At 38.4% G+C, this 14,756-nt stretch overlaps 1 protein-coding gene across 1 annotated transcript; it reads right to left on the bottom strand.

Moving 5' to 3' along the window:
• Window positions 1-12,732: 12,732 nt before the first annotated feature.
• On the bottom strand, window positions 12,733-14,543 carry LOC131617586 (uncharacterized protein At2g39795, mitochondrial-like). The gene is made up of 3 exons (XM_058888849.1): window positions 14,194-14,543; window positions 13,713-14,059; window positions 12,733-13,189 (listed from the first exon to the last, which is right to left on the bottom strand). Exons 1-3 carry the CDS (start codon window positions 14,458-14,460, stop codon window positions 13,030-13,032), a joined length of 774 nt encoding a protein of 257 aa, XP_058744832.1. The 5' UTR covers window positions 14,461-14,543; the 3' UTR covers window positions 12,733-13,029.
• Between the last annotated feature and the right edge of the window lie 213 nt (window positions 14,544-14,756).

Here is a 14,756-nt window from a genome sequence, read left to right as displayed (position 1 = left end):
TAACTCTAATCAATAAAATAACAATAAAAGAAAAAAGGTAAAAGAAACTTAGCTTTGATTGACGAAGGTTGATAGTCGGAGGTAGCCTGAAGCATTGACTCTGACCATCTGAGAATTGACAGAAGAATAAAATACAGTGAGTGTATGGCTAATTCAACGACAATTAAGGCTAACTCTAATTTGGAGGGAAGAAACAAAAATAAAATAGAATGAATATTTAAAATAAATATGAAATAGGACTTAGCTTTTAATTTGACGTGGCGTGCAGTCGGAGTGTATTTGAAGCAACTCTGAAAATTTGACACAAAGGAGAGAACTGGAAATGCAGACCCTAACAATAAACCCCTAAGGTTTATTTATTAAGAAAACTTGTTGTGACCTGAATGCTAGAATCATGTATGGTCGAATCCAATGCTCACGATGGTATTACCTCGCAAAAACACGAAAATGGGAATACGAGTATATGTAGAACGATACATGAAAAGTGATAAAAATATTAACAAATTTAATAACGTAAAAAACAAAGTCACAAACGAAAGTATTAAATTCTTAAAGAAAGAAAGTATTAAACTATTTTTTTTGTATTTATTAATTAGCAATTTATTTACAAATTAACTATTCTATTTATACATTTAATTATTTTAATGATCTACAAATGTAATTCTTAAATAAAATAAAATAAATGACTTTTAAAACCATGTTAAACCATAACAACCAAAATGAAGCATGGAAATACATACTCTCTCCCACACGTGACGAACAGTATTCTCTGGTCTTCCTCATTCTTGGCTTTTTTTCAAAATTATAGTAGGTCCAATTGGAAAGCGACACATGGCATGTTATTAACATAAAATAAATTGAAACTAAAGTCACAAGAATGAGAATTAAATCTCTTCTTCTTTACCGTCAAAACACAGTTCCATCACACCTCTTTCTTTTCTTCAATAATCAATTCCAAAACATCAAATACCACAGCAAGACAAAGCTTGTGAAAACGTTAGAAATAAGTGAAGCAAGACAAACCCAAAGCGGATCGGAGACAATCGTCATGGCCGGCGGAAGGGCGTGGTTCGTGTGGGTTACAAGCGGCAAATCGGAGGGCGCGGCGGATCGGATCTGGGCTGGAGCAAGGGCGTTTCCGATTTCGACTCAGTAAGGTCAGTCGTCGTGGATTTGTGGATGGTTGTTGTGCGTCAGTTCCACCGTTGTTGCTATATGATGATGATGTTGCAGGTTTTGAGTTTGAGATTTGAGGATGCTGGCCGGCGATGATGGAGACGTGTTGGATGTCACGCGTGTGCGCTTCGTTCTTCTTCTATTTCTATGCTTTGCTGTAACAATAAATAGATAAATAAATTAATTGAAACAAAGTTAATAGATAGATGATGATTGAAGGATTTGAAGCACATCCATTTTGATGTATTGCTGGTATGAAATCGCGGCTTCGGCGAAGGTGTCATGGCAGAGATCCTGTATGCGTTGTTGCTCCGAGCGCGGGATGTCGCGGCTGAAGCTGGTCGACACCAGGACTCGTTGGATGGCAGAGATCAAAGCCGACGGACGGAGCGACAATTGCATCTTCTTGAGTTGCTTTTCCTTTTCTTTCTTTTTTTTGATATTCTTTCTCCACCTGTAAATAAACAACAAAGCTATCAACGACAACAACAAGAATGATGCTATTCTCAATTCTTTTTCTCTGTTTTGACTTGTCTTTAGTGGATCGAGAATAGTAGATTTGCATTTCTTCTTCTTCCTGCACAAGAGACAAAGACAATAACACATAATACAAATAGAGACGAGATTCGGTTGACGTTGTTATGATCGGTTTCGTCGGTGCTGTGCTGAATACTGCTGCGTTTGGAATTGAAGATTGATGATGGAATTGAGTTAAGTTTATGAATGATTAGTTAAGATTGGTGGATGTTGTATGGAATTTGAGAGTTCTAGTGAGGATTTGCAGGTTTGATTAAAAGAGAATATGAAGGTGAGTTTGGAATTTACGGCCAAAACAGGATGTGTGAGAGTCAGGGTTAGAAATTAGGAATAAGGGTATTTTGTAGGTTAGGATTCGTGGGTCTCCCCTAGAGCAAATGTTTGTTATATATACAAAAAATAGGTTAACAAAATAGGAAAAAGTTAATTGGAATCCAGATAATTACTTAGAAAATAATCAATCAAATTAATTATTTCTAAAAGTAATTTGCTTGTTCCTCAAGTTGTAAAATAAAAATCAAAACTTCTTTTTTTTCTTTTGTATTTTTGAATACGTTATAATATTTTTTGACTAAAATAAACAAAAAAAGAAAAATTGACTATAAAAAAATAAATATTTAATTAATTACGAAAATTAAAATAAAAATGATAAAAAATGAATTTTTTTGTGATTTTTAATTAAATGAAAATAAAATTAAAACAAAAGTTAGGAGCAAATAAGAGGGAAAACTGTCAGAAGTGGGATTCGAACCCAGGACACTATATTCGTAAGCCTTACCGTCTTACCAACTAGCCCATGTCACTTATTCGGAACAAAATGACATTCGCAAATATATGAGGGCAAATTTTGGGGTATGACACTCGGCATTACATAGGATTCACTTCTCTACTCATTTTGATCTGAATCATAAGAATGGGGTTTGAACCTTTTTCAGATTAAAAGTGAACCGGGGCAAATATCTTATTCCGCTTTGAAATTTAAACCTCTTTTTGTTGGTTTTCACAAGATCATATTCATCTTTTTCTCTCTCTTTTTTTTTTTCTTGATATTCTTTTTTTTTTTTCTTGCCCCCCTTTTCAATGGTTCACAACCCCACACTTAGATCCTTTTAGTGTCTTACAAGTGATTAATCATGAATGCCGAGCGATGACATGAACAATGAGATAACGGGTGATAAACAGACTAACACAATGAACAAAACAACTATTATGGCTCAAAGGGGGTTAACGATGGATAACATGCATACGGGATGGTTAGAAAGGCTCGGGGTTACGGAGAAGAAACTTGCCTCAGTGTGTGCTTTCATAGTGTGCTTGTGTTATGAGAAAATACGCAAAATCAAAGTGAATAGTGTCATACCTGACTTAGCTCTCATAAGGATGTTATAAATTTGGCTCTGACATCTCACCGGGTAGGTTAAGCTTGCATGCTTCAAAGTGCTCTAGGTGTTCTGCCATTTCCTTTCCTCCAAAGTTCACCATACTCTCTCTTGGTTCAGTGTTTTCCTCATTGTGTCCAACCTTCTTTTCTTTGATTGTGTCAACTTCCGTGGTGCCTGTAGAGATCAAGTGTGAGATGTGTTGTTCAACCACTATCTATTCATTTGCCCCCCTCCGACTTGTATCCAACCTGGTAACACCATGGCAGCACTACAAACTTGAAATAAACACAATAACAGAAAGACAAAAGAAAATGGTTCAAATTAAACAAACTAAACTATGAATTTAAAACGGAAAGCGAAGCAATAAAGCAAATAACATAAGAACCTCCCCCACACTTGAACTAAACATTGTCCTCAATGTTTTAGAACCAGCCTTGGAGAGGTTGCTTACAGAGGTATTGCATTCCAATGATCACTTCCTAGCTTCCACTAGAGATGCTCTCTTTTATTTCCTGAAAATAAAACAAACAAACAGAAAAATTAATTATTAAAACCGTGGGTTGCCTCCCACGAAGCGCTTCGTTTAACGTCGCATGGCTCGACGGTCCATTACCCTTTATTATGGAGGGTATTTCCTTTTCCAAACCTTGTTGCTTGCCACTTCCGCAACCGCGAACTCATGAAGATGAAAAGCCTGGATAACTTTTCTCTTCAATTTGCTTCCCACATTTTTCTCTACTTCTTTAGCTTTCTTAGGACTATTGACAGCTACAATAGTTGGTTCCATCATAGAGGCTATGCTAGAAACTTTTTCTTGGAGATTTTTAAGATTTTTGTCTTCTTGTTCACCTTCCGTCATACCAGTTGAGGTTTTCTCATTCACATCTGACCTATGTTTCCTGACTCCTAACATCTTCAAGGTTACTTCTTCATCAAATGATTTCAGCGTTAGCGTCCCTTTTTCAATGTCAAAATTACAGCGGCCTGTTGACAAAAAGGGTCTCCCAAGAAGGATAGGAGTTTCTTCATCTTCCGGAATGTCCATGATGTGGAAGTCAACAGGGAAAACAAACTTATCAACTTCCACTAGTACATCTTCAGCTACCCCATAGGATTTCTTAACGGTGTGATCGGCGAACCTTAACTGTGTCTTACTTTCACTAATCTTTTCTAATTCAAGCTTTTTGAAAATGGATAAAGGCATTAAACTCACACTAGAACCAAAATCGAGGAGTACCTTTTTAAATGCTATATTCTTGATAGTGCATGGTATCGCCACCGCCCCCGGGTCTTTCCTCTTAATTGGGATCTTTCTTGCTGAAGAGACTATACCACACTTCTCGATTACAATTTTTGGTTCTCCTTCTAGAGATCTCTTTTTCGCCAACACCTCCTTCATAAATTTCTTATACAAAGGCATGTGTTCAAGAGCTTCAAAAAAAAGTAGATTCACCTCTAACCTTTTGAACAATTTAGTGAACTTCTTAAAGTCTTTCTCTTTTGAATTCTTCTTTGTTACTCTTGAAGGGAAGGGTAGTTTAATTACCGGTTCAGCATCTTTTTTAATTTTTTCTTCAGTTGGTTTAACCGGTGGTATCACCACTTCTGGCTTTCTTGGGTTCTCTCTTATTTCCAAATCTACCTCTATCACCATAAGGTCATCTATCTCTTCTTTTTCTTTTTCCGATTCTAACACCTTTTTACTCCTTGTTGTAACAGCATTGATCTTCTCTAGATTTTTCTGATCTTTCACAGTTTCGTTCGGAAAGTTTCCTTGTGCCTGTAGAGTGAGATGTTGTGCTATTTGACCCATTTGAACTTCAAGATTTTTAATTGAAGCCGTGGTGTTCCTGAGGTTGGCTCTTGTCTCTTCTTGAAACTGAGAGTTTTGGGTTGCCACTTTTTCAAGAGCGATCTCCCAATCTTCTTTCTTTGGTACCTGTTGTTGAAATTGTTGAGGATGATGTTGGAATTGTTGTTGATATGGAGGTTGTTGGTATGGTTGTTGTTGCGGACGATATTATTGCCCCTGTGGTTGATATTGTTGAGTATGAGGTTGATATGGTTGTTGGCCTTGAACCGACTTCTGAACGTTTCCTTGCTGGTCTTTCCATGAGAAGTTCGGATGATTTTTCCACCCCGGATTATATGTGTTGGCATAAGGATTATTCTGCCTCAACATATGAATCTGCTCAACCTGTTCTTGAGTTGCCACACAATGCATTGCAAAGTGCGGTCCACCACATATTTCACAAAGAACCGCTTTAACTGGTTCCACCTGTGCCACTGTCTGAGTTCCAATATTCATCTTTTTTAACCTTCTCTCTACCTCTGCAGCAATCTGATCCTCCATCTTAACGACCTGTTCTGGCAACTTCAAATCAATTTTGCCCTCCGGTTGGCTCATGGTTCGATCATACAACTCAAGCTGCTCATTAGCAGCAATTGCCTCTATGATCCTTTTCATAACAGTGGCTGTAGCAAAATTGGTTGAACCACCAGCAGCGGTATCAATAAGCTGCTTTGTCTTAAGTCGCAAACCATTCACGAAATTCTGCATCTGCTCGGTAGCGTCCATGTTATGAGTAGGACATGCAGTCAAACACCTTTTGAACCTCTTGTATGCATCCCCCAATGATTCCCCCTCTTTTTGTTTGAAATTTACGATATCATATCTTTTTCGGATGAACACCGAAGCAGGAAAATATTCATTGAGGAATGTTGTTTCCATCTCTTGCCATGTCGTGATACTTGCAGCCGGAAGTGAGTAAAACCACTCTTCTGCGTCATCAGTAAGTGTAAACGGGAACATAACAAGTCTCTTGGCCTCCTCTGAATGACCTTCGATCTTCAACGAAGTTGTCGTAGTGAGAAATCTCTGAAGATGCTTATTTGCATCCTCGTTAATTCTTCCGGAGAACGGCTTGCTCTCTAACTGGCGAATGGTGGACGGATGCAATTGAAAATGTGCCACATTCACAGGTTGATTAACAATAGTCATCCGGTTGGGGTGAGCATTTGCCCCTCCATAGTCCCCTAACAATCTTTCTGCAGGAGGTTGATTTCCAGCCATGTTAACTGGTTCCTGAACTACCTCCCTGTCAAAGTCAGAGTCGCTGTGCTCCGAGTGCACAGACACTTCGTCGTCGCTTTCCTGATGTGGAACACTAAGACTTGCACTTGGTGCTGCTAGTCTTTCAAGTCTTGCCTTGCGGCGTCTCTCGTGCAGAGCTCTTTCTGGTTCTGTGTCAAAGGAAAATTTAGCTGAGGTCTGACCTCGCATAAACAGTTAGACAACAGTTAGAACAAATACAAGACTGCAACGAAATTAAAATTAACAGATAAAAATAAAATTTTGGTCGCAGAGCAACAAAATTTCAATTGATTTAAAGTTCGGCTTATAGTTTGGCAGTCCCCGGCAACGGCGCCAAAAACTTGATCGGAAAATAGCAAGTGTACTACTTTTGTTACCGATGTAGTTATTAAAATGGAGTTGAATCCAAGTATCGATCACAAGGACTGCGAATAAAGTATAAGCCAGTACTGAACTTCAATTGAACAAAAAGCTATTGTTGGGTTTTTGATTTGCTTGATGAAACTACTAACTGTTTATAATTAAAAACGATAAGTAAATGATGATTTGGTTCACAAATGAGAAAGCATGCTAAGGTTGATGTATAAATCTTATGTAACCCCTTGAAAACACCGTTGTTCATGAAAAGATGTGACCACAATTGAGTATCAATTCTATAAAATAGTTTTCCCTAATTCCTTAGTGGAGAACTTCTTAATACTTAAAAGTCAATTTCAATTCCTCAATAATTGATTTTAGTATTAAGGCATTATGCCTCGTGTTCTAGAATGGATGATCACTATGGTGAAATCCTTATTCCTAAGTGATTTACCGGTAATGTTTTGATTCAAAACGCATTAGAGTGGTGTGTCAAGCCTAACCCTAATCATAGATCAACAAAATATTTTCCAATACAATGAAGCATTAAAATCTTTGAATCATAAACTCAAATTATAAAAACATCAAATTCATCACAACAGTTTTAACAAGTCATTACATGAAAAGATTTAGGGACATCACCCTAGCATGAAATAGTTTAGCTACTCATAATGTTTAAGAAAATAACAAGAGTAATTGAAGTCATTACAAGAAATTAGTGGTTGATATGATCTCCAATCGCGAGTGCTCTTGAAGATCTTCTTCCAAAACCCTTGACTCTTCTTTCTCTGTAATTCTCTATGCCCAATGATCCAAGATGCCTCTTTCCTCTTCCTGTTAGGTTTTAGTAGTGTTGGCAGTCATCCCTCGTCTCCGAAAGGTCCAAAATACCCTTAATGAGTTCAAGGCTTTCAAAATATCAAAAGTTGGAAATCTGCCCGCGCCTACCAACACGGACCGTGTGCAGGAACACGGGTGCCCGTGTTGGTCAACTGCTTCAGCACCACAAATTCACTTTCTGCGCAGCTTTTCACACGGACCGTGTGCAGGAACACGGGTGCCCGTGTGAAACCTCTGTTTTGCTTCCCAAAAACATCTTTCCAGCCATCTTTTGACACGGCCCGTGTGCATGCACACGGGTGCCCGTGTTGACCTCAACTTTGGCTCTTTTGGCTACTTTCTCCTCTCGTGCTCGCCATAAGTCTCTACCTTTCCCGTGCATCAACCTGGCCACGCACAAACTAACAACCAACGCATAAAACGGCACTTGAATAACACTCAAAACACACTAACATGCAACAACGTCACACAATCGAAAAACAAGGAACTTAATTCAAAAACATATGACAATGCCACTTAGTATTACCAAGATTGCGAATTTCGGTCGGAAAAAGATGCGGAAACTTACTAGAAATGGTGACCGATCACGTGTCTCCCACTGTGAGGGTGTTCTTTGCTTTCAGAATTTATTTCCAATAATGGTTGGGTAACATTGTGTCCTTTGTCAGACAGATGCTTTTTGAATCCCTTTGCAAATCCTTACGAGGATTAGAAGGATAAGTTTATGCAAGTGGGAGAGCGGGGTGGTGCCTCTCTAGTCACCACAAAAGTGAGGGTCGACCATCTCTTTCCTCTATAATAGGTGCGGGATCCTTCAATTATCAAGGGGGTGGAACCCATTGTTTTCATCCCCTTGATCAGGAAGTGATCTAGATTCTGAAATGTTTCTGATCTCTAGATTCTCGCACTCTTATTACTCGGGACCATGAAGATCGGCAGAGTAAAAGAGTATTTAAGTATGATTGGATACCTTTTTATTTGATCATGTGTTTATTATTTTATATGTGCTAACAACATTCTTTTCTCTGTGTAGGATATGGTAGAAGTCTCTCTAGATGAGAGAAGAGAACATTTGGTTCCGATTCAGGTTACGCAGCAGCGGGCGCGTTTACCCCGTCTCTCCCTCAGAGTGTAGATGTTAATAGAGGGGAAAGGTAATGTGAAACTTCATGGGCTGTCGAAACTCGCCCTCCCCAAATTCCACGGCGAGATGAGGGTCATTTGAGGCCATTAGGAAGTCGTGTGGTAGTAGAAGATGGAGAAAAAACAGGTGATGGATATGTCTCTCATGATCCCTCTTTGTGGAATAATCCTAGCTTTAACGCGATGCAGTTTTATGATTGTCGTTTCTCCTTCTAGGAGAATCTTCCTAGGGATTATCAGTCGCTCGCATGTATTCTGCAAGGCTATCTAACCTACTAGAGGTGCAACTCCTGAGGTGTCTTCTAGTGGGAAGCTCAAAGGAAGAAATATTCCCTTATTATTCGAGAACTACAGTTTAAAATGAATAGTGCACTGAAGGAGCGCCCAAGAAGGAGGGATGGCGGTGAGGGTGCTTAGATAAAAGTGTGATGTTCTGAAGGCATGCACCAAGGAAATAGATGTTGTGGATCTCTCCCAGTTTGAAGAGGTGAAGCCTTAGAGCAGTCACTTACGAAGATTCACAATACCATGAAGAGTTAAGAGGAAAAGTCTAGTTGCTCAAAGACAAGTTGTGGCGATCTCCATCCAACATTTTGAGAAGGCGATAGGACATGCTAACTTCCTTTACCCTGATTTAGACTTAAGCCAAATGGATCCCTTTTAGGTAGTTTAGGATGGTTGACTAGTGGATGATGATTAGTTCCTTGTGTTTTGATCTTCTTGTAATTTACTTATTTTGTAATATTGAGCGGTTTTCCCACTTTATGTTTGTTGAATATTATTAGTGTAATCCCATCTTTAAATTTGTGTTCTAAGGTACAATGATTTACCATGTGAAGGGCTGGGAGGTTTTTCGCATCCCCTGTTACGATTGTCAGTAGCATTGGGCAATTTATGTCGCCTTCATTCTAGTTGGGGTCTTCCATGAAGACCTCATGTTCTGATGGACACGGATCCCTCTTTGGGTCTAGAACCTCAACTGCCTCTTGGGACGATAAGGATTCCTCTTAGGGAATTCATCATTTTCATCGCCCATTAGGGATACAAGGATCCCACTTAGGGATCAAGAATTTTGATTGCCTGTTAGCCTGACGAGGATCGCACTCAGGGATCCAGCGTTTTGATCACGTCTTAAAGCGGTAAGGATCCCGCTTAAGTATTCATTACTTTGATCTCCTCTTAGGGCAGCAAGGATCCCACTTAGGGATCCAACACGTTGATCGCCTCTGAACGCGACAAAGATTCCACTTAGGGATCCATCACCTTGATTGCCTCTAAGGGCGGCAAGGATCCAACTTTGGGATCCAACGTTTTGTTAGCCTCATAGGGCGACAAGGATCCCACTTAGGTATCCATTGCATTGATTGCCTCTAAGGGCGACAAGGATCCCACTTAGGGACCCAGTGTTTTGATAGACTCTTAGGGCGACAAGGATCACACTTAAGGATCCAACATTTTGATTGTCTCATAGGGCGGCAAGTGTAACACCCTAGTTATCGTCAAAATTATTTAAATATATTGTTTTGAGTATTTATAGAATTATATGTGGTTTATCTAAAATAATTGTATAATTATTTTATAATATGTTGGGTGTATAGAGAAAAGGTGGGGGTTGTGTGGAGAATAGATGGGTTGAGAGAATTATTAGAATAATTATAAATAATAGTATTTTTTATGGATTAAATAAAATGAAGATGGAGGTAAAATATTATTCTTATATTTTATTATTATTTTAGTAAAGTTAAAATAATAAGAATATAATTAGTTAAAATAGAAAATAGAGGAGGAAGAGCAATATTGGAATTTTGTAAGTGAGGGGCAAAGGAGTAAAAGTGAACTGGAATTTTTTAGGGTGAATAAATAGCATAGTGAGGAAATTAGTTTATTTATACTTAGAATTTGAAAATTTCTTTACCCACCTCCCTATGGGTGGTCACCTCCTGCGAAAAACCAAAACTACCCCTGCTTCGGAAGTTCATTTCCGAAAGCGTGTTTTTTTAAAAAAATTGACTTACTTCGGAAGTTCATTTCCGAAACAATTATTTCGGAAGTTCACTTCCGAAATACTGCGATTTCTGCAGATTTATCAAAACACTCCCCCTCCCCCAATCATTTACCCTAAATCAAAACAAAAAGTGGCAGAGGCGAAAATTTGTGCAAACAGAATTCCAAAGCTGCATCAAGGCTCCAATCACACTGCTAAACAACATTCAAAAGCCCTCAATCCTAACACTTTGTAAGTTTTGAAATTTTTAGATCTATTATTCAAATGCATGTTATTTAGGGTTTTAATTGCATAAATGATATATGGCTAGGTTGTTAGTAGTATTTAGGTTGTTTAGAAGCATTTTGATTTGGTTTGAAGGTTGATTTAGGGGTCTGCCATGGAAGTTGCTGAAAATTGCATCGCAGGGGTGTTTCGGAAGTTCATTTCCGAAAACACCTCCATCCCAGTTTTCGGAAATGAACTTCCGAAATATATCAGAAGTTCAAATTTTTTTGTTTTTTATTTTGTCTCGCATATTAATCGATTTCAATTGTTTACAGGAACATGTCTTCTAGAGAGGGCGCTAAGGGAAGAAAGGATTCTTCAAAGAAAGAGGTGAAAGAGGTGAAGGAGGTGAAGGAGGTGAAGGAGAAGAAGAAGGTTTCGACCGGCTCTACTTCTCGTTCCCAGGGGGCCCGGGGCCCGGATGCTCAAGCTCAGTCTTCAGGCGTGAGAGTCGTGATCAACGCTGATGGTTCTGAGACTGAGTGGGATGAGGATTGGTATAATTATCTTCATTCGGAGGAGTTCGCTCGTCGGGAAGAATAACGTGTTTTTTTTTGTTTGATGTGTATTTTGTAACGCTCGTCGGGCAGAATAACATGTTTTTGTTTTGTTCTGATTTCGGATTGTATCGCACAGTGTATTTGTATTGGATTTATCATGTTAGTTTTTGGAAGTGGTAACCGGGGTCGGAACATATGACGGATGAGGTGGATGTCTGGAGGAAGTAGAACTGGAGATACGTCCACCACGAGACAAAGTAGCCAATCAATGTAAGCTATAGTTTATGATTATCATCTGGGGACGTCATTTCTAAAAAATCAAGATTAAAAATAATAAGATTTTTTTTCCAATTTTTTGTAATGACGTCCCCTGATGATAATGATAAATTATAGCTTACATTGATTGGCTCCTTTGTCTCGCGGTGGACGTGCCTCCGGGTCTTCTTCCTCCGGACATCCACCTCCTCCGTCATATGTTTCGGCTCCGGTTACACCTCCTTCGTCATTTGTTACTTTCAATTGTACGTATTTTTATTAAAATAATAAATAAACCTTTTGAAATTTGGAAGCCTTTTTTTCTCCCCACCACTCTCTCATCCCCACCTACCTGTGTTTAACAATATGTAACTTTAATTTTATGTAATATTATCGTTGTAATTTTCACCCGATTAAATAAAGCGAATTGTTCATTTTCTTCTGTCCAGACCTATTTTCGGAAGTGCATTTCCGAATTCCTCCAAGGGGGGTGCGCTCGGAGATGAACTTCCGAAACACCACATTTTCTGAAAAGTGACTTTATTTCGGAGATGCATCTCCGAAATCAATATTTTATATTAAAAAAAACACGTTTTCGGAAGTTCATTTCCGAAAACACCTTTTTTCCAAAAAAAAGTACCGTTTCGGAAATGAACTTCCGAAACAAGGGGTATTGTGGTAAATTCACCAGGGGTGGGCAAGAAGGTTAGGAGGTGGGTGAAGAAAAAACCTAGAATTTTTGGGAGAAAAGAGAACCAGGAGGCTAGGGCAAGAGAAAGAGAGCAAGAGAAAACTTATGAGAGAAGAGTTCAAGGATCAATGAATATTGTAAGAAAACTCAGGTAAAGGGGAAGATTATGTTCAAGAATCAATGAATATTGTAAGAAAACTCAGGTAAAGGGGAAGATTATTCATCTAAGTGTCTAAATCATGAAAGGATAGAGGTTTTCCCTTAACCTCCCATAGGATTTATGTTTCTTTATTGTTTGACATCCCTAGAATAAATAGATTGGAATTATGCAATGCTGCATGCATTACCAACAAAAATGTTTAACCAAGACGTAAAGGAAAATAAGCGAATGCTTCAAATATTTTTTTCAAAAAAATCTAAAATGATTCTCATAAAATTTAAAAGAACAAACTCCAATGTTAAATAATTCAAAGATACTAGTATAGTGCAAAAATTAATTCCAAAATGACTTAATACAAAGATGCTGTGATAAAGCCTGAGAATCAGCTTAAGTATTTAACTGCAAACATTTTCAATAAAATGCAGTCACAATGCACCTTTAAAATAGGAACTAGGAAGTACCACTAAACCACACTAACACAATATCTTATATCTATTATTTTCCTCCTTCAAATGAAACCACAACGATACCATATACTATTAATCTTTCCATTCAAATGTGGACGCAAATGATCGGACAGAAATTGAGTACGCTCAATGATTTCTTCAAACCATATCAATTCTCATGCTTGAATGAAACTCTTGAGCTTATTCAACCACACCAAGTATTCTCTGCTATCCTTGTTGATCATGTACTCATGCAAGAAGTTTGTTGTGCTTGGTTTGATTCCCCTTATTTCTAAGTACTTGTGGAATGTCTTTTGCAGACTCTCATCCAAATCCCTGTCAAAAAATAGCAGAATCCCAATCAAACAATGCAGTAGAGGTTAGCAACAGAGCCGTCTCAAGTCTTAAATTTTGAAAATATATATTGAAAATATATTGAACCGACAATATATTGCAAATATATTGAAACGACAATGGAATAGAGGTTAGCTACAAAGCCGTCTCAAGGCTCAAATTTTTGGAGGTCCAATGTAGGTTAGCCACAGTTAAACCATGGCAAAACAAATAGAGGCTCTGTTTAAGTTCAATTTAACCTGAAAAATATTTTATGAGGCTCTATTTAACTATAATTTAATCCTAACGAATTTGAGGCCATGTCGGTAGCCCGCCTCAAAAGACGGCCATGGTTAACAACACAAACCAGTAAAATAACAGTTTAGTTCAAATTCCGATATGCAGCTATGCTATACTGCCACTACAGCCTCTATTCAAAAACAGTGACACAAGAGCACAAACATGGTTTAAAACATTGAGTACACATATTTGAAAGCAAACTAAAAAACCAGAGAGAAAAACATACTGAAAATCCGGTCCTTCATACGGAATCTGATCATCAGAAACATCCGGATTCTTAACAGACAAGCTATCGATAACAATCTCATCCGGATACGCAATGCAACTGAACTCCAACGACGGTCCACCCTTCTTAGAAACACTCACAGAAAGTGGAATGCTAGATTGAGTTGCTCTCTCACTCTCATCATCCTTGTCATCATCCTCGTTCCCATGTTCATCACCAGTAACCAAATCAGGCATATGAACCTCAACCTTAATTTCCTCACCTTGATAACTCCTTTCAAGTGTTATTGTCTGTTGGCCGGGACTATCAATAATCTTAAACGGAAAATTACTCGGAACCTCCTCAGCCTATATCAACCAAACCAAACCAAAATCAAAATTTTCAACATTTCACAACACGTTTCATTTCACAACATACACAATAATAAATAATAATCATCATGAAACAATATCAACTACTACTATCATCAATCTGAACTTACATTGCCGGATTCATCAGTTTCCTGAGCACATGTGATTTCCGATTCGATGACACGGAGGAGATTCTCATCGGAGGAAGGCTTGCTTTTGCTCTTGACAGCTACAGAAGAAAAGTTGGACCTAGGAACAAAGGAATCGTCGAACCTGTTGACGGCGGCGGAGAGAGCGGCGCGATGACCCAGTTGGGTTTTTCTGATCAATTGACCGGCAGAAGCAAAAGCCCTAACGAAAGTACTCGACTTGTTGCGAAGAATTGAATTGAACGCCATTTCTGATTGGTTTCGAGAAAACAGCTGAGTGGGGGTTTTACTAGGGTTTTAGAGAGATCTGTGAATGAGAAAGTTTTCTTACAAAATATAAAAGAAATAAATAAGGCCTAGTTGTTGAGAATTTGTCTTGCACCCTCAAAATTTTACCCCGCCCCCGTTAAAATTATTCTTTCATTATGATATTTTTTGCTCCATAAAAACTATGGGTGATCGTATCCGAACCAATTCAAAAGGAAAATCGCAAACCGAATCAATCTAAATTGAAAACCGCAAAAACTGCGTTTGGTTTGGATGAT

The sequence above is a fragment of the Vicia villosa genome, linkage group LG7 (genome assembly GCF_029867415.1).
Source record: "Vicia villosa cultivar HV-30 ecotype Madison, WI linkage group LG7, Vvil1.0, whole genome shotgun sequence".
In the NCBI taxonomy this organism is placed as follows: domain Eukaryota; kingdom Viridiplantae; phylum Streptophyta; class Magnoliopsida; order Fabales; family Fabaceae; genus Vicia; species Vicia villosa.
The sequence above is the reverse complement of the archived record's forward strand: the minus strand, read 5'-3'. Positions and strand labels throughout refer to the sequence as shown.

Coding starts and splice junctions, on each gene's coding strand:
- LOC131617586 (XM_058888849.1), bottom strand. CDS start 14,460: ATGGCGTTCAATTCAATTCTTCGCAACAAGTCGAGTACTTTCGTTAGG. Junction 14,060..14,193: donor AAACTGATGAATCCGGCAAT/GTAAGTTCAGAT, acceptor TGGTTGATATAG/GCTGAGGAGGTTCCGAGTAA. Junction 13,190..13,712: donor TATGAAGGACCGGATTTTCA/GTATGTTTTTCT, acceptor ATTTTTTGACAG/GGATTTGGATGAGAGTCTGC.